Source organism: Tiliqua scincoides, chromosome 11 (assembly GCF_035046505.1).
Source record: "Tiliqua scincoides isolate rTilSci1 chromosome 11, rTilSci1.hap2, whole genome shotgun sequence".
Classification (NCBI taxonomy): domain Eukaryota; kingdom Metazoa; phylum Chordata; class Lepidosauria; order Squamata; family Scincidae; genus Tiliqua; species Tiliqua scincoides.
Genome location: NC_089831.1, coordinates 3,491,085 through 3,514,434, shown reverse-complemented (window position 1 = coordinate 3,514,434; position 23,350 = coordinate 3,491,085). Strand labels below are relative to the sequence as shown.

Here is a 23,350-nt window from a genome sequence, read left to right as displayed (position 1 = left end):
GTACAAATCGGTTGCCACCTTCTGGACGTGTGCCAAACCGGGGAGGCTGTGCCAATTCAGGGATGGAGCCTTGTGTCGGCCAAGCTCAGTTAACGCAAGGCTCTGGGTTGGGCAGGCAGGAGGCGGGACAGAGGCATTCTGGGGCAGGGGGAGGGCGGGCAGAGGGCGTTCTCAGGGCAGGTGGGGAGTGGGAGGGAGGGCTGGGACCCGGCTCTTATGCTGGATCCCAATCCCCATTCCCGAGCAGTGCAGAAAGGCTTCAAGCTGCTCCACTCTTCTCAGACCCATTGGGGCTAGTGGCTTACCCAAGGGTAAGGAAAGGAGTTTCTCCTTACCTCTGGCTGAGCCACTTCAGGGCCCTATCTTGCACTGGATACAGCACAGGCCTCCTGGCCTGCCTATTCCAGCACAAGATAGGATTGTCCTACATGGCTGCAAGCAATTCTATACACATTTATTTGGAAGTGTTTCCAACAGTAGGAATCCAAAATGTGTTCCAAGAGACCAGGCAGCCCCTGTTGGCTCCTGGCACAAGAAACAGTGGAACTTGTACCCAGAGCATTTGAGGTTGATGCTGACAACCATTGCCATCATGGTGCACTGGATGAAGGGGCCCTTCGGAACCCCATTTAAGTTGCTTTCTAAAGGAGAGTGATTGATAACTAGATATACAGTCAACTGAAGTTTTAATTAAATAATGGGCAGGGTACTAACAAATCTCTATTCAATTCATTCAGAGGGGCACAGGAGAGCTCTGCTATTATACAGAAAGCTTGCTGTGTTTTTTTGCACCCAAGAGTCCCCTTGATATTCTGACCAAGTTTTTAAAACAGTTTAAAAAATCCCCTTTTGTGACTCAAATAAAGCCAGTTGAAGCAGCAAAGAAACTATTCTAAAAGGGGGGAGGGGGGAAGAAATGACTGAACAAAGCCACTTGAGATTGAGCTCCGGTAACTGAAGTTAAGGATGGAGGAGACCAGTGCTGAAGTGAGAGCAATGCTCCATTTTATGACCCAGTGTGACAAACAGGGACTTTCATGCCAGGGCAGATTCAAATATCTAATGGAGAATTTAGCAACCCAGGAATCACAACATTTTGGTGTAGGATTGCCAACTTACCAGAAAACCCCAACCTAGACTGCTCCAGAGCATTAATGACCGTTTGACCTGTAAAAATCAACTGGGTGAGGCTTCTCCTCACCCAGCATTACTACCTGTTAATGAATGCAAATGATGTTAACAATCCAGAAATAGTGGCTGGTAACAAATGCTGTAATCCTATCCACACTTACCTGGGAGTCAGCCCCATTGAGTATAATGGAATTTATTTGTGAGTAGACATGTATAGGATTGGGCTCAAAGTGGGCAGGCTCACTCTGCTTTACAAAAAAAGTCTTGGAAGCATGTGGGCAGGGGTGGTCCCAAAGTAAGATTGCCACCTGTTTGGACTGGCCCCACTCCTGTGTCCTTTTTAAACAGCAGATATGCAGAAAAGCATAAGAGCTGGGCCTGTTGACAAAGATGGCAACCCTATCTAGAGAATGGACAGGATTTCCAGACGTCAAAGCTCTGCGTGTCAACATCTGACAGTCCAGAGCAGGTGTGTTTTAGACTTGTTCAGACAATAAATACAATCACTGAGAAGTTCCCTTGCACAAGCACCATTGAAATACATGGGAAATGAGCATTTGGCTCACTTAATTTCTTCTTCTTGTTCTTCTTCTTTGTGCCCAAAAAGATAACATTGTTCAAAAGATTCACTCCAAAGATGAAACTTTTCAAAGATCAGCAAAATTATGATGCAAATTAGCACTTATCTCATGCACTTAGTGTGTCATGGCCTGAGACTGCCTAGAGCAGCAGTTTTCAATAATTTTTTTCTGACCTCTAGCAGTGGTTCCAAACTGTGGGCCAGGACCCACTGGTGGGTCACTACCTGATTTTTGGTGGGTAGCATAAAGGTGATAGAAATATCAGATAACTAATTGCCTCAAGCCCTGAAACTATTCAAAAATCACATAGCTGCTAACTATCCTGCAAAGAACTCAGCTCCTGTCCTTGCAAGATAGCTGCTAACTGCCCTGCAAGGAGCTGAACTCCTGCAGTTTGCAAGCATGTGTAAACATTGGGAGATAAATGTTTGAGGGTCTTTTTATTATTACATGTAAATAAATAAATAAAATATTATTTCTTTCTGCATCTCCTTTTCTTTAAAATCTGTTAAACCTAGGTGGGTCCTGATAGAGCAGGGGTGTCCAAAGTTTTTGGCAGGAGGGCCACATCATCTCCCTGACACTGTGTTGGGGCCGGGGGAAAAAAGAATTAGTTTACATTTAAAATTTGAATACATTTACATAAGTGGATATATTAAAGATGAACTTATATGAATGAATGAAGGTCTTGCAATGGCTCAAGGCCTATAAAGGGCCTTGCACAAAGCAAGGCTGGCCTTTCCTTTGCTGCCGCTGCTGCATCACAGACGTGAAACAGCAGCCCTCAACCCTCACACTGAGAGCAGTTGCGTTGGGCCAGTGCAGGCTCCAACAAATCTCCAGAGGGCCAGAAGCTCATTGGAGGCTGGGGGCTCCCTGAGGGCTGCATTGACAGTCCTCCAGGGCCGCAAGTGGCCCCAGGGCCGGGGTTTGGGCACCCCTGGGATAGAGTGTTGTTTTAAAAAGTGGGTCTTGGTGCTAAAAGGTTTGGGAACCACTGCAATGGTCTTTTCTATGGTCTTCTCCTCCTGTGATGTCACTTCCAGCTTCTGGGAGACTCTTCCAGGTTCGGCAGCTCTGTTTCTAGGGCACTCTGGTCTACCACTCCACACCCACCGCCTAGATTAGAAAAGGAAGACGGGGACAGGGCAGAAAATGAAGTATGAAGGAGAAGAGAGTGGTGCACTCGTGTGTCTCCTTCATACTTCTTCAAAGCCATACTGCGTGCCCCCCTTTTCCTTTCCAGTCCAGGAAGTGAATATAGAAGCAACAGAGGAGAATGGGTGGGCAGAAGTGGGCATTCCTTACCACCCTGCTCCCTGAGGCATGAGCCCCAGTTGGCCTCACGAGCCCAGTTGGCTGGCCCTGCACATAGACATCTTCACCCACTTCGTTTCTCACATTCCAAAGGCATGTGATTCTCCCTTGTTCACGTCTCTGAATCCACCCATGTCAGCTCTAACAGGAGACCATTGTTCCTGTACAGTTCTTCAGTTCATTAACTCAGCAGAGGACAACATGTTGTGAATTGTCACTGGCCTCCCAGTAATAATGATCACTCACAATATCTCTTCTATAAACTTTGAATCCATCCTATGCGGACTCTTCTCTTTTTATTCTTTGGTGTTGTTGAGAAAAAAATTAAAATAAATCTAGGAAATGGCCATGGCCTGTGCCTGTGCCTTTAACGGCAGCGTAATCTGCAAAAATATCAGCAGACAAAGCATTTCTCATTCTGCAGATTGGCATTATTGCCTCTACCATCTGCAGCTTAAGCTGCCGTTGAAGGCATAGCAGCAGGGGCTGGTAAAATATCTGGCAACCCCAGCCCCATTTGCTCCTAGGGCTGCCACATGTTTTTATGGGTCCCTAGAGCTCCTGCGTGTTTCACAGCAGTTTGACACCCAGATATACAACAGGGGAAACTTCCACCCCCAATCATATTATCTCCATGCCAAATAAAGTTTCGTGTGCTTCCGTTTTTGTGCGCTAAAATGGTTGTTAAATGCACAGGAGCACAACCAGTGCAAATCAGTTGGCATTCCCAAATGAACACATTTAAAATGAAGCAAGAAAATATGTGACACCCCCCCCCCCCGTTCACAACCTCTACCTTCACATATGCCCATTGCTTGCTCTAGGGCCCTCTGGGCCTAACTGAAATGGGAGCATCCATATGACTCACAGGGTGTTTCAGTGAGGAATTTACCCCTTTTTGATACCAAAAAAACTGCTTTCTTTGCACACACATCTTGGGCCTTGACTCAAATCAGAGAGTGCCCAGTCAAAGCGAAAGAGAAATTTCATCTGCAGATAACCACAGATTTCAACTCTGCTCAAAATTAGAGGAAGGAAAGGCAAAATATTTACCAGGAGGGTTGCTGTGGCTGTTGAGGTTGCCAGCTGTTTCTTCCCGGTGAGGAGCCTGTGCTTTACATAGCTCCTAGGTGAGCAGGAATTAACAAGCGACATTTCATCCAGAGCAGTGGCTCATATTCCTCTGCTCAATTCTTGTCTGCTCAAAAGTGTCAGTAGAGCACTGCTGGAGAAAAAATTGTCAACTTATGTGTTTGTTGCACAAATACCATGCTCGGTGCATTTGATGTATGCCTTCCTCCTTTACAACACTCACTAATTTGCAGGATGGGAGATAATATTTCATGTTCAGTCAAGCAACATGGCTCAAAATGAAATATGATCCCCATCCTGCAGATGAGGGCCTGAGCTCATCTCCTGCCTAGGGCTACCTTGCAAATTCCTGGCGGCAACTGACTGAGTGGGTGACCGGCTTTTGACAGGTTTGTGTCCTGTCTCTGTGCCCTTAGCAATAGCCACCTATAGCTAAGGGCACAGAGATAGGACACAGGTTCAAAAGGTTCATCCCCAGTGATGAGCACGGCACAATATTGCTCACTGTGATTTTTGCAGATCAAGCTGTAAACCAGGCTATATTTCTTGGTCAGTTGGCAACCCTGGTGCATGACAGCATTCTGCATGGCTGCAAGCCTCTCTGGGAGCCAGATGCGGCAGGCAGAACAGCAAAGGTATATTATCCTCACGGCTGGGTTGGGAACTTCCCTTGATTGCAAAAGGTGGAACCAGATGGACAATTAATCTGAACCAGCATGGAGATGACACAGCCATATGGTCCAACCTGTTCTCCTTTGTAGCGGCCTTGGTCTCCTACTAAGTCCGCGCCTCACTTGCAGGGGGGAGCGAGCTATTTCTGGAATCTGTGCAGGTGTTGCAGACAGCCTCATCCATCTTGGCCGGGTTGAGGTGTCTCCCGGCTGCCACACAAACCCTGACATCAGGGCAAAAGTTGCGTGTCAGGGCTGTTTGGCGGAGGCCTTTATGGATCTAATTAACCCTTCAGAGACTCCTTGCCCTGAGATCCACCTGCAAGGTGGCAAGTCACCTCTCCCAGCCAAGATGCTCACAAACGTCCTTTGCGGCGGAGCTGAGGAGGAAAGAGCTGATACCAAAGTATGTTAGGCCCACTTGATACATTTGTCAGAATAAAGAGGTGCTGCAGTAGCACAGCTAAGGCATCTGGCACCCAAGGGCACAAAAATGTTTAACAACCCCCATACAACAAAATCAAATTTAACACAAACACACACACACCCTGTGTCTGGGAGCTGTTCTGAAAAACCAGGTGCCAGGTCTTGAGGTGTCAAGCTGCCCTCCCCACTGGAGAAAAAAGCCCCTTGGGTGTCCAGGAGGTGGTCTGAGGCTTGGTGAGGCTGCAAGCAGCCTCCCTAAGCCTCCAACCACCTCCTGGGTGCCCAGGGGTCTTCCTTCTCCATTACTTGGGATGGCTCAGGGATGTGCGATCCTCACTTGACTCTGACCACATACCTCCTGCATTCATAGCCTCTCTGACCCTTGGAACACCTCCAGATGCAACTGAAGCGGTCGCTTCCAGAGGTGAACCTCCAGGTCATGGGGTGACTTTCAGGTCATGGGGCACCATGATGTCATGTGCCTCACAGGCACAAGAAGTAACAACACATCCCTGGGGTGGCTTGAAACCCCCCTTGAGCAGTGGCGTAGCTAAGGGGGTGCAGAAGGTAGCAGTTGCACCGAGCATCAAGCTTTAGGGGGGCAACAAGCTGAGCTTGACACTAGTGACCAAAATTGTGAAGATCTTGGTATATATGAATAATACCATCATGTTATATATCATTGGAAAGGTAATTTAATGCTTCTGCAATGAAACAAACCCCATTAGAATATCTGTATTCTATCAAAAGTTTTGGCCAATTAACCAGAAAATGAAAACACAACTGTTTTATGCAACAAAAACTGGATTTTCTTAACTCAAAACTGACCTATGAGTGATTGTTCTGAGAGTCAATGACACCAATTGAACCAATAAGGTGTTAATATGAGTCAGCTCTCATTACCTCTCTCTCATTATAATTATAATCATTATATTATAATGAGCTCTCATTATAATACAGTGACCCCTGATAACTGAGTAATGAGGCACTTTTTCAAGCGGTGCTCCTCTTATATTTAGTAGAAGGAGATTAATTGTCTCTCTTCACCCCAGCACAGTGTCTCAAACCAAGCAGGGGCACTCTTTTTCTTTATTTACTTAATTAAATTTAATTTTGTCTTGGAGGAGGGAGGTTACAAATCTACTTTGTCCCCAGGTAGCAGATAGATGCCTTTGCTATGCCACTGGCTTGGGGGAGGTGGCAAGCAAGTGGGTGGAGAGCTGCTGAGGAGAGGAGGCAGGTTTCCCCTCAATTTTCACTTTTTAAAAGTCCAGGCGTGACGTCACTTCCAGGGCATCATTTTGAGCTTTGCACTGGGCTACACAATCATTAGCTATGCCACTGCCCTCAATACCTGGCGGGACTGGCTTTAAGCAAGTTGGGCCTCATGCCTAAGGCCTCCCTACACTAATCTACTTTTTGAATTTTTTTCAAACAAACAAAAAATAAAATCAATATTTTTATGAAATCATTTTGCAGCCACTAAAACAAGTGGTTCTGCAACTACTTCCTTTTGAAAGGCAATCTACACGTTTTGTGTGCTTACTTGTAAGCTGGTATGTATGATATTAAAACGTGCTTAGATCAGCAGTTCTCAAACCCTCAGGGAGTTCAAGAGCCCCTGGTAAGTGCTAGTGGGGACTGGGAAGGGGGATGTGCCCTGGCGGCAATGCAGCGCTCATGGTGCCATGGACACCCAGAGGCTTGTCTCCCTGCCAGCAGGGTATGCAAGCCTTGGGGAGGGTCTGGGAGACCCACGGAGGGGGGGGGTTGCAGGCCTCCTGGACCCTCTCCGAGGCTTGCAGACCCCCCTTCAGGTAGAGAGACAAGCCCCTGGGTGCCTGGTGTCGTGATCGCTGTGGTGCCACAGGGGCATCCATTCCTGGGTCACTCCCCTTAAGGGGGAATGGCCTTTCTTAAAGTCTTATGGTGGGTCATGATCAATTGGGTCCATGAACTCACATGTACTTTTAAAGTGCACATTTTGATTGCTTTCCATTCTATCATTGAGATAGAAAGTCTATAATACATTTTATTGATATCTCTACAGTCCTTGGCTGTGAACCAGGGTCCCAGCAAAACATATTGGCCCACAACTATTGGGCCCCACAACTTCTAAGGCTGGCTGTAACAGTATGTAAAGGGCCAATCCCTGCGCATTGCAATGCTGCAGGAGAACTTCTCCCGTTGAGGGTGCCACAGTGTCACTCATGGCAGGAGGCATGCACCATTCAATCCCCAGGCAAGACAGCCTCTTCTCCTCATGGCAGTCCATTTGTGGGACATTTTTGTTTTGCATTCAGAGAACCTTAGTCTGCTTCCTTCAGAGGAAGTGGTCACGCAAGCTGCACTAAACCTGGAAGCATTGGTGATAACTGAAGCGCACGTTCTGGTCTCTCACTGTACTGGCCAAGACCACAGGAGGAAACTCACACCAGTAATGCGCTAATAATATGCGCAGCTATAAAGAGAGAGAGGAACTAGGTCACCTTCTGTTGGTTTTTGATGTGCTATTTTCATCTCCAGTTTCTATGAAGATAGCCAAGGGGAAGTTTGAAAGCCCTGAACGGCAGGGGGATGTAGCAATACCAGCACTGCAATCTGAAATCTAGTTTGGCACCAAGGCTACACCTTTTCCTTCCTCCAGCCCAAAGTGTGTTGTTCTCACAATTTTGCTCTTGGAAAGCAATTCAGGCTCCATGGGCGCTCTGCAGGGACTTTGGCTCCCTCTGGTGGCCCCAAACTTGTGTTGGGGGGACTGCCAAGAAGAGCCAAGCAAGATGTGTGAGTTGGGGGGAGATCTGCAGGGTGGCTCCAGCAGAAAGTGAGCACGAGCCCTGCAAGGGGCCCCCAGCGGCATGCTCCCGTCAGTGGATGGGCAAGGGTTCCAGTATTGTGGCTACCATTGCAGGTGATGGCACAAAGGAGGCTTTGCCTCCGCTACCGCCTACTAGGAAACCTCCCTGTTCGGCCCTGGACCCCTGGTTGCTTTAGTGGGTAGTAGAATCTACCTCTAAAACACAGATGTACTGGAAGTCAGTGCACATGATGCAAAGCTGAATTCCTCCCCTCCTTTTGTCCTCACAATGACTCTGTGAGGTAGCCGAGGATGGCCCAAATCCTAACCAACTTTCCAGCATTGGCATAGCTGTGCCAGTGGGGCATGTGGTGCATCCTGCAGTTGGGTGGCACTCACGGAGGCCTCCTCAAAGTGAGGGAATGTTTGTTCCCTTATCTCCAAGCTGCATTGCCCTTATGTCAGTGTTGGAAAGTGGGTTAGGATTGCGCCCGATGAGAGATATTCACCTGAGCAATTCACCTCACTTCATGGGTAGGCCAGCCCTAATTTCTCATATGATGCATCCCCCTCACTGCTTGTAGGATCAGATTCAGCATGTTCAGCCCAGCGACAGCTGCTCTCAATGCTCCATAGTTAGGGATTCCAACTCTGCCAGAAGCTATACCTGGAAAGTTCTTTTTCCAATGTGGTGTTATGTCATTCAAGCAAGGAGACGTGGTCTAAATCTTTGGGCTTGCTTTCAGTAGTCCCATGGAGGTTGGTGTGGATTCTTCAAGATTTCTTGCCAATCCTGGAGAGTCTGCCACACCATCCACAGCAGAAAATACCTCTTCTGTGAGCAGTGGTTTAGCCAGAGAGGATGCAAAGCACCAAGTTTTGCAGGAAGCCTCACTGCAACGTGCAAGGGGCCCTTCCTCCTCCCCTTTGGAGCCAGGTGTGCACCTCCGTTAACTCCCACCGCTTGGCATGGCTCCAAAATGAGGGGCCGCTTGCATGCTGCAATGAGGCTACCTGCAAAACTGGATGCTTTGCACCCCCTCTAGCTACACCACTGACTGTGAGGCAGTTTGGGTGCAAAGGGGCGCATTTTGTGAACCAAGTCTGGAAGTGCTATTGTCGCACTTTGGTTGGGTGTGTAATCTTCCCCCCCAACTGGGCACAGGAGAAACCAGCCTTCCTATCTCCAACAGAAGCTGCTGTGCACAGCACTGAACAGCAGAGAAATGGTGAGGTCACTTCCCGCTTTCTCCCTTAAAATACAATAGATTCTGCTTTTCCCCCCTTCTTCTTCAAAAGAGGAATGTGCATGAATGCACAGTGGATGCTACAATAATGAAGCAACAATAATACAAGCAAACAATGAAGCTTTATGGCAACATAAAGACCAACTCATTTATTAAAACATCAGTTTTCACAGACTACTATCAACATCACCAGGTAAGGCAGCTTGCAGTGTCGATATGTCAATGCTAGGAGGAGCTGTGGGGTTGCCTTGGTGTGAGTGCTGAGCATTGAATTGAGCAAGCAATGCACAGGGAGGAGGACTTGGAAGGACATGGTTCCTCTTGGCCTGGCTTGCTGAGAGCAAACACAGTTGCTTTGGAGAGGGCAGTTTCACTTTTCAATTCAAAGCCTATTGACCAAGAGCTCATGTGAGCACTTGAAAAGAAAGCACCTGCATTCCTGGAAATGTTGTCAGCCGAGTTGGGAATTTCACCCCCTGTGAAAGACAGAGGCCTCCAGAGATACTTCAGTGCCTGAACCAAAAATAACCTCCTCGGGGTGAGTTTGTGTATCAAATACAGGTGTGCACCACTTAATAATAATAATAATAATAATAATAATAATAATAATAATATACAGTATTTATATACCGCCTTTCTTGGTCTTTATTCAAGACTTTATTCAAGGCGGTTTACATAGGCAGGCTTATTAAATCCACGCAGGGATTTTTACAAATTGAAAGAAGGTTCTTTCTTTCAAGAACCACTACATTAACAATGTAACATTAACAATGAGACTAAGTTCTCCTATCCCTGTTATGCAATCAGGTCATTAAGTGAACATTCAGTCCAATCTATTACCTTTGTTGTGTAAGCAGACACTTGTTGTGTAAGCCAGACACTAGCTGGCTGCACAGGGTGCTGGAGGCAGATTGCCTCTTCTTTGCATTAAGAGCCTCTCTGTTGTGTAAACAGACCCTCTGCTGCAGGCTACGGGAGACGTGATTGCCTCATGAAGAGCATTTTTATTGTGCTTCGATCACCATCATATATGCAGCCTGTCATTAAGCGAACAGTTGTTAAGCAGCACACACCTTAACCAGCCAGCAAGCCAGCAAGCAAACCACACCTTAAGCCAGCAAGGACATTGTTGACCATACACACTTCCCCCAAATCTGTGTTTTAACTCTCCCTGTTTTTGCAGTCAAAGACCAGCTACTGCTATGGCTACTCCTACCAGCTTCCTAGATTTGAATAGGAAGTGGGTTGAAGAAAAAACGTAGTGTGAAATAGAGCAGTGGGCTAGAGCAGGGGTGTCCAAAGTTTTTGGCAGGAGGGCCACATCATCTCCCTGACACCATGTCGGGGGGCCAAATTAATTTACATTTCAAATTTGAATAAATTTACATAAATGAATATATTAAAAATGGACTTATATGAATGAATGAAGGTCTTGCAATAGCTCGAGGCCTATAAAAGGCCTTGCACAAAGCAAGGCTGGCCTTTCCTTTGCTGCTGCTACTGCAACACAGACGTGAAACAACAAGCAGTGGAGGGAGCCCTCATCCCACAGCTCATCTGAGAGGCCAAACAGTTGCCATCACGCTGAGAGCAGTTGCGTCGGGCCAGTGTGGGCTCCAACAAATCTCCGGAGGGCCAGAGGCTCATTGGAGACTGGGGGCTCCCTGAGGGCCGCATAGAGAGGCCTTGAGGGCCGCAAGTGGCCCCAGGGCCGGGGTTTGGGCACCCCTGGGCTAGAGTGTTGTGGATGTTCTAGCCCACAACACGCTTCTCCTCACCCCTCTGTGTTTCCTCTTCCATACCATTCCCTTTCTTCCTTTTCAAATCTGGGGAGTCAATAGGGAGGAGCAGCAGACATCAGCAGGCTGATGGTACAGGTGCTCCCCTTCAACCTGAGGCAGTTATCTCATGAGACCTCTCAGAAGGGCCAGCCCTGATTTCCAGTCTTGTGGACTGTGGAGGCCGCTAACTTTTCTTGGGGAAAAGGAGTGCACTCCTCCCACAGTCCCACTGTAAAGGTGTACTACATAATATTTCTGCATATTTATGCAGAAGCGATCACATGGTATACCTTACCATTTTGCAGTACATCCCTGGTATGAACCCTGAAGGCTAAGACCCAATGCAAAAAGCCTTTTCCCTAGTCAGATCTTTGGTTCCCGTAGTCCCAGTAGTGTATTGAGTGGGGCCAGGTGTAGGTCCGCTCTGGGTGATGTGCCAGGAGGCAGGCGTGCCACACAACCCCCTGATGAGTGGAAGCCTGTGACTTGTCTTGCAGTGGATGGGCATTCCTGCTCCCCGAGGCTTTGAATGGCCAGAAATAGGGTTTCAAGGCCACTAGGGTTTGCGTGACCTGGTGTGAGAGGCCAGCATGTCACCCTATGATGGACTTCCTCCCATGCAGTGGGCAGGGCAACACCTCAACGGTGGGCGTGGTGAAGCAACGTCACCCTGCCCCTGCTGGGTTTTTTGACTGTAACTTTAGATAGAATAGAGATATTTCAATGCTGTTTGTTTCATTGCATTCTGCAGGAAATTATGGATTGTATGATATGTAACATGATGGTATTATTAAAATACCAACATTAAAATTTTTTTGGCCAGTTGTGGTGTCACCCTCCCTGTGTGTGTCACTTGGCATGGTCCGCACCTCCCGCCTGACACCACAGCTCCCAGGTGCCATGCATTGCTAAGTTCAGGTGAGTAAGGAGGTGTCACGTGCTCTGAGTAGTGTCCACCGTGTGGTTCAGTATTGTCTGCATGGTAGTGCCACTCCAGGGTTTCAAGCTGAGAAGTGCCAATCCCAAGGACTGCATCTGGAGATGCCTGCAAGCATCACAGAGTGACAATCTTGGCAACTCACAAAGACAAACGTGCAGACGGCATTCTTCCAAGGCAAAAATTGGGCTAGATTTTGATTTTTCTCAGGACATGTGCCAGAAAATTAGGGACTGTCCTTAGAAAGGAAGACAACTGCAGGGGTGATGGTGGTGTTTTTGCATGAAAGCAAACTGAAGGGATCACTGAATCTTGCCAATGGAAACACACACACAAAGAACAGTCCAGGAGTAGCTGGATGCAAAATCTTTCAAAGGACGGCAAGAAGCCAGGGCTTGGTGCTGCTTGGAGGTGTGGCTCATGGTACACACTCCTCCATCCCCCTCCCCCAACAAACCACAATGTACTGGAAATCCCCGAACAGAAAAGAAACCACATCTTATGACAATAAAACACACTCACACATAAACGATGATTAATTTTTAACTCTGGAGAGTGCACCAGCCTATAAAAACGGCTCTTTCTCTTGGCATGACAACAGAGCAAACAAGGCTTCTCTGAGCAACTGAACAGAAGCCTTTGGCCTCCTTGGAAAGAAGGATCAAGTAGGAGACTAGCCTGGCAGGAGGACATGGGCAACTGCCTGAGTTCTTTTGATGGTAAGAAGCCAGAGGGGGGTTAGAGAGGGTTGTTGAGGCATCTGAGGATGGTTGGGGGCCCTTGTGGGCAACGTTCCAGTGGGGCAATCTGGTCGGACAGGGGGAGGAAAAAGAACCCCAAACTCCTAGCTACTCATTTCTATATTCTTTATGCCAGCATATTCTTTATGCCAGCATTTCTATATTCTTTATGCCCCAAAGTTTGGGGCACAGCAGCTGAAAATTGCTTGAAAACTCTTCTGGGTTCTGCGGCTCTGTTTCTGGGGCAACTGTCTATAGCAGTGATTTTCAACCTTTTTCACCTCATGGCACACTGACAAGATATTTTGTCTGACAAGATGACAAACCATGTTGCTGCTGGTTTGTGCCCCCGCTCAAATCCCCCAATGGCCGTACTAGTAATTGACCCTCCCCAAACTCCTGAGGCACAGTGGTTGAAAATGGCTGGTCTATAGTAATGAATTGTCTGTCCCTCTTCCTCCACTGGCTCTGCAAGACCTTGGATGGCTCTGATGGCAGAGGAAGAGGGACAGAATTTGTTACTACAGGTAGTTGCCACAGAAACAGAGCGGCAGGACCCAGAAGAGTCTTCTGGACACCAGAAGTGACATCATAAGAGGCAAAGACCATAAAGAAGACCATGGAGGCCCATGCACAATGAGAAGAAAAATGTTGACAATTGCTGCTTTATGCTAACAAGCTACAGCCAAGTGCTGGCTTTGAGCCTGTTCATTTTCAGGACACAGCCCTGAAGACTTTTTTTTTTTTTTTTTAAGAAATGCCTCTGAGTGTGCACAGACCACCTGTTCCTTGCCACTGAGGAGCTATAGCCAGGCTAACATAATGCCATAATATAGGCTAACATAATGCCTACGGATTTCATTGCCACTGGATGTGTCGACAGCCACTAAATCAGATGGCTGTTGCACTACGGGCAAAATCGTAACAGGTAGTTAGGCCGGCGCAAGTCCCTTGCATTGGCCCTGGGGTGTCAGGAAAGTGCCGTAAAGCACTTTTGCGCCATTCTGGAGGCAGTTAGGTCAGCGCAAGGGACTTGTGATGGCCAAATTGTGCTGTTGCGGGTCCTGCGGATGGTGAGTTTGGGTGGGGAGGGCTGGGAGGAGACGAGGAGAAGGTGTTTCGGGCGGGGGGAGAGCAGATTGGGGGCAGACCTGGGGCAGGCAGGCAAGCAGGTAGTGGGAGGCGAGGCCAGGATATGGTTGTTATGCCAGATCCTAACCCCATTCCAGGGCAGCCCGGGCCAGCTCCGCTTGGATTTGCGCTACCTCCAGCAGTGGCACAGATCTGAGTAGCCCCATTGGGGCTGCAGTGGCTCTCCCAGGGTAAGGGGAAATGATTCCTCTTGCCCCTGGCGGAGCCACTAAGTGCCTGAAACTTGCACTGGATACAGTGCAGGCCCACTGGCCTGCCTGTTTCCAGCGCAAGTTAGGATTGCACTGTTTATGTATTCTAATCTATTAAAAGCTATATATTTAATTAATTATTTTGTTTAATTCATCTATTTAATACCATTGATAACTAGAGCTATCAATGGCTTCAGCCACTGCAGCTGAACAGAACCTCCATGCAGTGGCGTAGCTAATGATCGTGTAGCCCGGTTCACGATCATTGTTCAAAATGTTGCCCTGGAAATGATGTCACAACTGGAAGCGATATCAGGTCCGGGCTTTTTAAAAGTGAAAATTGGGAGGAACCCACCTCCTCCCCCAGCAGCTCGCCACCCACTTGCTCTGCTGCCTCCCACCAGTCAGTGGCATAACTAAAGCATCTATCTGCTGCCTGGAATCAAAGAAGATTTGTACCCCCCCAAGAGAAAATCAAATTTAATTAATAAATAAAAAGTGTGCTCCTTATTGGTTTGAGACACTGTACTGGGGGTGAAGAGGGACAGTTATTCTCCCCCTGTTAAATATAAGACGAGCACCACTTGGAAAAGCGGCTCTTTACTCAGTTAGCAGGGATAACTGTATTACATGGAATATGGGATAACTGTACATGGAAAGGAGAACTGACTCATACTAATACCTTATTGGTTCCATGCTGTAGCATAATAACAAGACATTGCAACATGTCAATAATATAATAACATGTCGTTCGCTCTCAGAACAATCAGTCTCATAGGTCAGTTTTGAGTTAAGAAAATTCACTTTTTGTTCAATAAGGCAGTTGTGTTTTATGTTCTGGTTAATTGGCCATAACTTTTGATAGAATACAGATAGTCCAATGCGGTTTGCATTGCACTTTCCAATGACATATAACTTGATGAACATTATTCATACATACCAAGATTTTCACAATTTTGGTCACTAGTGTCAAGCTCAGCTCGTTGCCCCCTAAAGCTTGATGCCCTGCACCTCCTTAGCTACACCACTGCCTCCATGTTCAGAGGGAGTCTACAAGATGCGGGGGGGGGGGGGGATGCAAACAGCAGGGGAGGGCCTACTCAGCTCTTGCTTCATAGCTCAGAATTAAGATGATCAAGACAAGCTTTGCATTTTCAGTAGATGAAGGCTCAAATAAATGCCTGGTTCATCACTCATGATAACTAAATAGAGCCTCCATGTACAAGGGCAGTATATCCCTGAATACTAAGTGTTGGGAACTTACAACAGGAGAAGGCTCTCACTTTTGTGTCCTGCTTAGGAGGTCGTTGTTGTCCTAGGTGGACCTTAGCTCTGACTCAAAGGGTTGTCCTCCATTTCTTAAATTAGGAATTGCAAGAATGACATGCATGTGTATTAGGAGACTGAGGGCCCAATCCTATCCAATTTTCCAGTGCCGGTGCAGCTGTGCCAATGGGGCATGCACTGCATTCTGTGGTGGAGGGACAGTGACAAAGGCCTCCTCAAGGTAAGGGAACATTTGTTCCCTTACCTTGAGGCTGCATTATGGCAGCACCGGCGCTGGAAAGTTGGATAGGATTGGCCCCTGAGGCTGCAATCCAACCTCACTTTCCTGGGAGTATGTCCTATTGAATACAAAAGGACTTACTTCTGAGTAGACCTGGTTAGGATTGTGTCCCAAGTTATATTTTCAGGGTTATATTTTCTGTGATAAAAGTTCCCACCAAGTATTTCCTATTGAACAATGAACAAGGGGCATCATTCATTTGTTCTTTCCCCTGTGAAAAATCTCCTTTTTGAACTCTTTCCAAGACATTGTTTGTTTTCAAAATAAAACCTGTGATAAGAGCTTATCATCTGTGCCCTTTGGACCCGGCATCATGTAACGGAGGGGCGAGGAAGCCTGTGGTTTAGACCTTTCTTCAATCGACAACTCACATGGTAAACTGAAGTGAGCCACCTCTTTTTAGCACTCCCTCCTGTAATATGGAGATAATAAAATGGTCCTACCTTGCTTGTGAAGCACTTTAGAGAACTCATCAAAGCCTGGATCTTCCTGGCCTAAAAAGATCTATAAATTATCTATGAATCAGGCAGTTTAAGTGCACTCTGGGTGTGTTTTGCTTGAGTACTAAAATTCTTTTGAATTTTTTCTGATCTTTCTTGATGTGCATGACTAAGAAGGGATCATGGAAAGGGAATATCACAAGTTGGAACCTGAGAACATTTCATGGGAAATTGATTTGTGCCCAGAAGGAAGGTGCCTTCTGAGACCAAGTCTTCCTCCTCCCACTAAGCAGTCCCCTTCACAATGTAAAGCAGCAGTTCTCAAACTTTTAAATCTCCTAAAAGGAGTCTTGGGTGCACTCGAGACTTGGGGAGCCACAGTACATGCGCAGAGTGGCACTATACCAAGCCCAATGTTGAATATCGATAAAGAGCCAGATCAAGAGGGGAATGAGGAAGGAGAGCCTTGAACAGGGGAGGAGGGAGGGATGGATGAACAAATGGGGCAAGGGGCAGATGGCAGCCACTTATGGTGTGCTTGTGGAGCCCCTGAAGGGGTCTCAGGGAGCCCGGGGGCACATTTTGAGTCACTGGTGTAAAGGCTCTCCTAGGGTGGAGGAAGACAGTTGATGCTGAGGACAATGCCCACAGGGCATGCACCCTTCCAGCCCCAACTCCACTAGGGTCGCCAATCCTCCAGGACCAGAGGCTCCAGGAATCCATTCAGCCTCCAGGTCAGTGGCATAAGTAAGGGATCTGGAACCTGGAGACCCAAAATTTTTTAACACTCCCCCTTTGGAGTGCTAACGTCCCCTGGAGGCCAAATGCCCAGAACACCCTAGGGTGTCCAGGAGATGGTGTTGGGAGGCCATTCACAGCTTGACCTGATCTGCCGTCAGGGGTGTGGGTTGGCACCCCCTCTAGGTGTGGTACCAACAGCAATGTACCCCACTGCCCCCCTTTAGCTCCACATCCACTGCTCCAGATGACAACTGAAAGCAAACCTGGAGATTCTCACTGGGCTTCTGGTCTTAATGACATCACACCTTGTGTGTGTGCGTGGGGAGGGGAGGAATCTTTAAGAACAATTTCACCCAGATTTGGTAACTATTTCCCTTCTGCCTGCCCACATGCTGCTTTTGATGGCTAAGGTTGCCTTGCATCCACACAGTCCTCTTCCCTCCCCAATTTTTCCAGGGGAGTCTGGGGTCACTCTGACCCCCTGCTATGGGGGGTCAAAGACATGGGGGTCTCTTTACCATTGAACTCCTGCTAGTCTGTTCTCCCAGCCAACTTCTAGATGCTCAACACAGGTGTCTCTGCACCTGGGCGTCTCCACACTATAAACAATTCCGGTCATAAACTTATACGAGCAGCTCTATTAATGGGCAGTGCCTTAGGTTATGTTTGCTGGGGTGAGAATTAACAAAGTCTCTTCTCTTCTGCCAGGTAAATCCCTTATTAACCCATTTCTGCCCAGCCCACAGGTGTAAACATTTGATCTCTGTTGCGTATATACAACGTTTATGCATATGTGTATATGCAACGAGAAAGGGCTCATGTTTCACACACAAACTGGAAATGAGATCAGGTAGACTGAGAACCTCACCAACCACACTCAGACTCAACATTTTCTCATTTCAGGTTTTGAGCTGAGCAAATGCTCTACCAGGTCTTCATATGACTTTATGAATTTATTATTGCTGCATTTCTCTTTCAGTTCTACTTTATTGTGAGTTTATGCTATTTTTATTTGTAAGTCGCTCTGGAGCCCCTAGTTGGTGGGAAAGCCGGGGCTGGCCCACTCATGAGGCAGACTGAGGCAGTCGCCTCAGGCAGCCAATTGGCAGTGAACACCTAATTTTTGCCTTCACTACTTCTCCTCCTCCACCTCTGAGGCTGTGCTTTCCCCCCAATGCAATTGGTGATGCACCAAAGCTAGTGACTTGAGGAAAATGGTAATCAAAGCGCATCAACCATGTCCCACGTGCCCTTGCTGTGCGGTGCACTGATATATAAGCAGTGTCTAATTGTTCTGAAATCTACTCGTTGCCTGAAGGATGATCTTGAAAAGGACACTGGAAAGTACAGTAAGCTCCATCAAAACAGGAAGGGTTACAAAAAGGGTGGGAGTGGATGCTTCTTGTCAAACCGAACATTTTCCAAAGGTCTTAAACTGAGGCTGCAGTACTGTGCCCGCTTACATGGAGTAAGCCCCACTGAACACAGTGAGACTTGCATCTTACTGAACCTGCACAGCACTGCATTAATTGAGAATATTAAGAATTGCCAGTTGCAGCACAGAATGAATTAATCACCTTCCTGTAGCCAATCCACTAGGTTTGAATCTACAACAATAAAGGAAGCTTTTTCCTCTCTGTCACTTGGTATGTATGTTTGTTTGTTTGCCTGAAGAGCAAATGCTCAAGATAAAATAAATCCAAATATAAGATTAGAGTAAGAAATCAGCTGAATTTGAATGTATAAGAAGTCTTGACATCATAGAGTTCAGCTAGATTGCCAGAAGGTTATAACTAATAGGGACTTGTCAACACATTTAATGTTGTATATATACTTTTAAGCTTTGCATAAGACCAGGCTTTTCACATTTCCTCCTGCCTTTGACTCTGCTGTTTTCAGTTCTCTTTTATATACAGTTATATACACACCCGTCTGCAAAAGGTGTTACTTTCTCTGGTGGACTATAGTCCATGAAAGCTTCTCCTTCAACCAATTTGATTGTTTTTAAAGTTTCACAAGGTTCTTTGCTGCTTCAACATGAAAATGAAAGCACTCATGTGACTCAAGTTGGCTGATTTCAGTTTTGTGTTCTTCGCAATCAGGCAATGCGATCCTCATACAGGAAGCATAGACTTGGCTAATGTCCCTCTATAGCCTCAGAAGAATCCCGAGTGTTGCAGAGCGACATTTAGTGGTGATCGCATGTTTTGCAGAGTTCTGAGCAAAGGGTTAACAGTACTCCCAGCTCCTTCCCCACTACAGCAGAACTGACTAGTGTGCATATGATTCTACTACAGGACTGCACAAACAGTGCAGAATTTGGTATTGGCCAAGGAACTGCACTAACCGTTGTTTTGAGAAATGCAAGTGTTATGGTGTTAAAATGGGACAATGCTCCCCAGAATTGGCTTGAGAGAGCTGTCTCTAGGGCTGCTGGGAGAAGAGCACACACAACTTTCCTCTTTCTTCATTAGACAGTTGTACGTTCCCCCACTTCCCCAAGTAGCTAGAGGTTCCAGGTGACAGCAATGCCTAGGCTGAGTTTTCTTCCGGTGAAAGAACACTGGCCACTTCTGGGTGGGTGATAAATATACAAGAGACCATAAGTAAAGGCAAGAACAAAACAAGGTGGTGGATTCAAAAGAGATACCCTGCATTTCAAGGTAGTTACCTTGCTCTCCCCCCCCCCCCAATTGCTATGATGGTTTGCCAGCCTCTGCTCCTCTTCCCACTCTACAATGTTCTAGTGCAGCACTCTCTTCCTCTCTCATAGGGATAGAGTGGATTGTGATCCAGGGAGTCATGTTATTCTTTAAATTGTGCCACAAGACTCAAGACACAATATTAACATGCATTATAAAAGAATGCACATAAGCAATAATATTGAACTATTGTGTGAAATTAAAATTGATAATGAGCATTTGTTTAGCATTTTTGAGCATGCAAAGAGCTTCATGAGTGTTATCTGGATGTCACAGCTGCTCCCCTCCCCCAAAAGTTATTCATTAGTCAGCAGAGTCCTTCACAAATGAAAGTCAACCATAGTGCATGAGAATATTCAGGGCTATGCTCGTGTCTCCCACAGACTCCGAGGAACCTTGGCAGCATCCATGCAGCCCTCTCTTCTTCCACCCATATGTCAAAGGGTCCCAGATCACCATGGACCAGTCTCACCGAATAGCCAGCCGGGCGGCCACCTTCCACAATGGCATCGTCTTCTCCAACCGCCCGGTCCAACCTTATGAGAAGGTGAAGCTGAAGATCCTCGAAGAGGACTGCAAGTGGAAGGGAGGTCTACGACTGGGCTTCACTGGGGAGGACCCCTCCCGCCTTGAGCCGAACAAGCTGCCCCCGTTTGTTTGCCCCAACCTGGTCTCCCGAGGAAAGACGTGGGCGTGTGTCTTGCCAGAAGAATACGAAGGGGAAGGGACCATCATCAGCTTCTGGATGGATGGATGTGGCTCCGTGTTCTGCAGCAACAACCACAGGGCTGAGTGCTCTTTGCTGTTCGATGGTGTCCCAGTCACCATCTCTCTGTGGGCTGTGGTGGATATCTATGGAAGGACCAAAGCTGTCCAGCTTCTGGGTAAGCAACTGAAACAAACCAGCCAATTTGTCGGCATCCTGGATTCTAATTTTGTGCATATATTTATGAAAAAATTATTTCCAACATGCCAGCAAGTATGTGACTGGGAACACCTGCCAATCCCACCCCCCTCCCAGGACCTGAACCACCCACACCCCGTCCCCATCATCACCCACCCCCGCACTGTCTTTACACCCCCTAGTGTTGTGTCTTTATAACAACTCTGCGAGGTAGCAGCCTGAGCAGGGTCAGCCTTAGGATCCCTGGGACAAGACAGCGAGCAGAGGATTCTATCAAGAACTCAGTTTTGATAAGGCAGCAGGACCATGATTGGATGGGTCCAATCCCTCTTTTGCATAGATTTCAAAAGTTTGCCACAACCCTCCAATTGTGGGTTGTGACCCACAACCTTCACAAATCCTCACAACCTTCACGATGCCATTGGGGTCTCATTTCTTTACCCCAGGTTGTGACCCACAGGTTGAAGAATCCCGGTTTAAACCATTGCTCAATCATAAAACCAAGAGCAAAACAAAACCAAGGAGACAGCAAAAGAGTGGCCCAAGCCCAGTTAAGAGCAACTGATAGTTGAAATCCCCAGAGATTTCTCTAAAAAGCCACGCCCTTGGCCAGATGACAAATGCTACTTTACAGTGAGTACGCACAAGATTCCCAAGTGGAAGGAGGCCATCACATCCATGAGGCCAACTGAAACCGTTGCTTCCGGTAGCAGATTGGTGGGGGGAGGGAGGCATCCATCTCTGCCACTGTGGGGTTCTCTCTGCCACTTTCCTGCCCACAAATGGGAGCTAACTAATTTCATGGGTAGGGAGTTCCAGTCTGGGCTGAGTTGTTGCATTCTGAACTCTTCCTTCTCTCTCTTTCAGATCCCTCAAGTGCATTTGCTGATACTGAAGGCCCCAATCTGTTAAATCTCAATGGGCCAGCTGGTGAGTGTCTGGGAGCTATCAGTGCTCTTCTGTTTAATTTCTATTAGTCCAGGAAGCCATCCTGGTCACAGTTGCCCAAGACTGGCATTAAGCAATTTCTTTCCCCCTAATGAACTGGAAAAATCAACGTGAGGCTCATTTCTTTATCTAGCACATAATTAAAATGATGGAACTCCTTGCTATAGGATATTGTGAAGGCACTTGGCTTAGAGGCCTTGAAGAGGGGATCGATCAGATTGATGGACTAAATGTCCATCATAGGTCATGACGACTGTATTCAACCTCTGGGTTGTAGAGGTTGCCTCTGTCTGAATGCCGGGGGCAAGGGAGTGGCAACAGGATATGGGTCTCTTGTTGTCTTGTGTGCACCCTGAGGCATCTGGTGGGCCACTGTGAGATACAGGAAGCTGGACTGGGTGGTTATTTGGCCTGATCCAGCTGGGCTGTGTTAATGAGTCCCTCTTAGCAGATCAGATCCCTAAATGGGAGGGGAAGAAGGGGCAGGAAAAGAACTTGCTCCTACACTGCTTGTTCCATACCTTTTATATGCAATGTTGTGCCTCCCCAGAGTCTACCTGCAAGGATCTTCATGCCCTTCCTGAGGTGAGCAATGGTGAGGAATGTGTGGTGTGCTGTGGAGCCGAGGCCAATGCCACAATGCTACCTTGCTGCCACTCCAGTTTCTGCGCTGGCTGCTCCTTGAAGATTCTGCACACCTCTGGCTGCTGCCCTCTGTGCCGGCAGAGGGTTGAGAAAGTCCTTTGCTCCCCAGTTTGGCCCCCAAAACACAACCACGCTGAAAACTGGTTGAAAGATTCAAAGAACCTCCTGCCCCCTCGATGATGAAGCTCTTGGGATTATGATGCACTTGGAACATTTCCCTAGTGATGGAAAACCACAGTACTGAAAAAGGCAAAGAGGACACAGTTGAGCGAAAGGGGAGATGTGCAAAGAGAGTCTCGCCACAGAGAGAGATGGAAGGGGCTGTTTGGAAGGGGCTTTCTTACAGGACTCATCAACGCTCACAAAATCAACATCCAGGGTGCTCAAAGGGCAAGCAGATGACTGTCTCTGCTTCGCAACCAAGCAAAATGACAGATCTCTGGAGAAGCAGAGCATTGTGAAGTGAGATTTAAAGTGGTGTCTTAGGGTGCCAGACATGGGGAAGTAGGATCAAAATGCTGCTAAAATTATTTTGCTTTTAAACACTATATATAAAACAAAGTCATATCCTTTATTGGCAACATGTTTCTTGCTCAGGCAAGACTATTTTTTCCTCTCACTTAAGTTGCCTGTGACTGCAATCTTATATGAACTTTCCTGGGAGTAAGGCACATTGAACACAATGGGGCTTACTTCTGAGTAAACACCTATAGGATTGTACCCTGTGTTTTTTCAATTTGCTTCTTTGTATTAATACAACAGCTTTCATAATTCAATGATATGTCACCCCCAGTAAGCCAAAATGTAAACCTCCAAATACTATGCTTGTTTTTGTAAAAGAAAAAAAAAATAGACATAGTGAGCAGTAAATCTTAATATGATTGAACAGTTCAGGGACGTTTAGTGCCCCTCACTAAAATGCATAAATCAATTCCAAGCCACATAATAAGTCTGATAGTGCAATCCTATGCTCAGATGTCACTAGTGTCCCTGCGATGCAATCTTTGGTAAGGCTGTAAAAGAATGGATTTAAATAGAAGAAAAACTATACATAAAATCGTAGAAGTAAGGGGTAGGGAAACTCTGTGGAGAGTCCAAAAGAAATGAAAAAGAAGGAAATAGGGAAATGGGGAAATAGGAAGGCCTTGAAATGACATTAAGAGAACAAAAGGTCTTGGACTTTTTTTTGGGGGGGAAGCAGAACCAGTTGGCAAATTTTCCTGCCATGCCACTGGAAAATCCCTTGCAGGAGGTGTCACTAGATGCGATAGATCAGGCAGGATTGATGAGAGATAGACTTATTTCATTTCAGAAGCACTGTAAACCTAGGAAGAGGCATT

At 46.9% G+C, this 23,350-nt stretch overlaps 1 protein-coding gene across 1 annotated transcript; it reads left to right on the top strand.

The window, feature by feature from the left end:
* The first annotated feature begins 9,559 nt into the window (after positions 1-9,559).
* Positions 9,560-22,190, top strand: NEURL3 (neuralized E3 ubiquitin protein ligase 3). Its single transcript, XM_066639642.1, has 4 exons — positions 9,560-9,800; positions 19,897-20,397; positions 21,285-21,347; positions 21,916-22,190. Exons 2-4 carry the CDS (start codon positions 19,971-19,973, stop codon positions 22,188-22,190), a joined length of 765 nt encoding a protein of 254 aa, XP_066495739.1. The 5' UTR covers positions 9,560-9,800; positions 19,897-19,970.
* Positions 22,191-23,350: the final 1,160 nt, after the last annotated feature.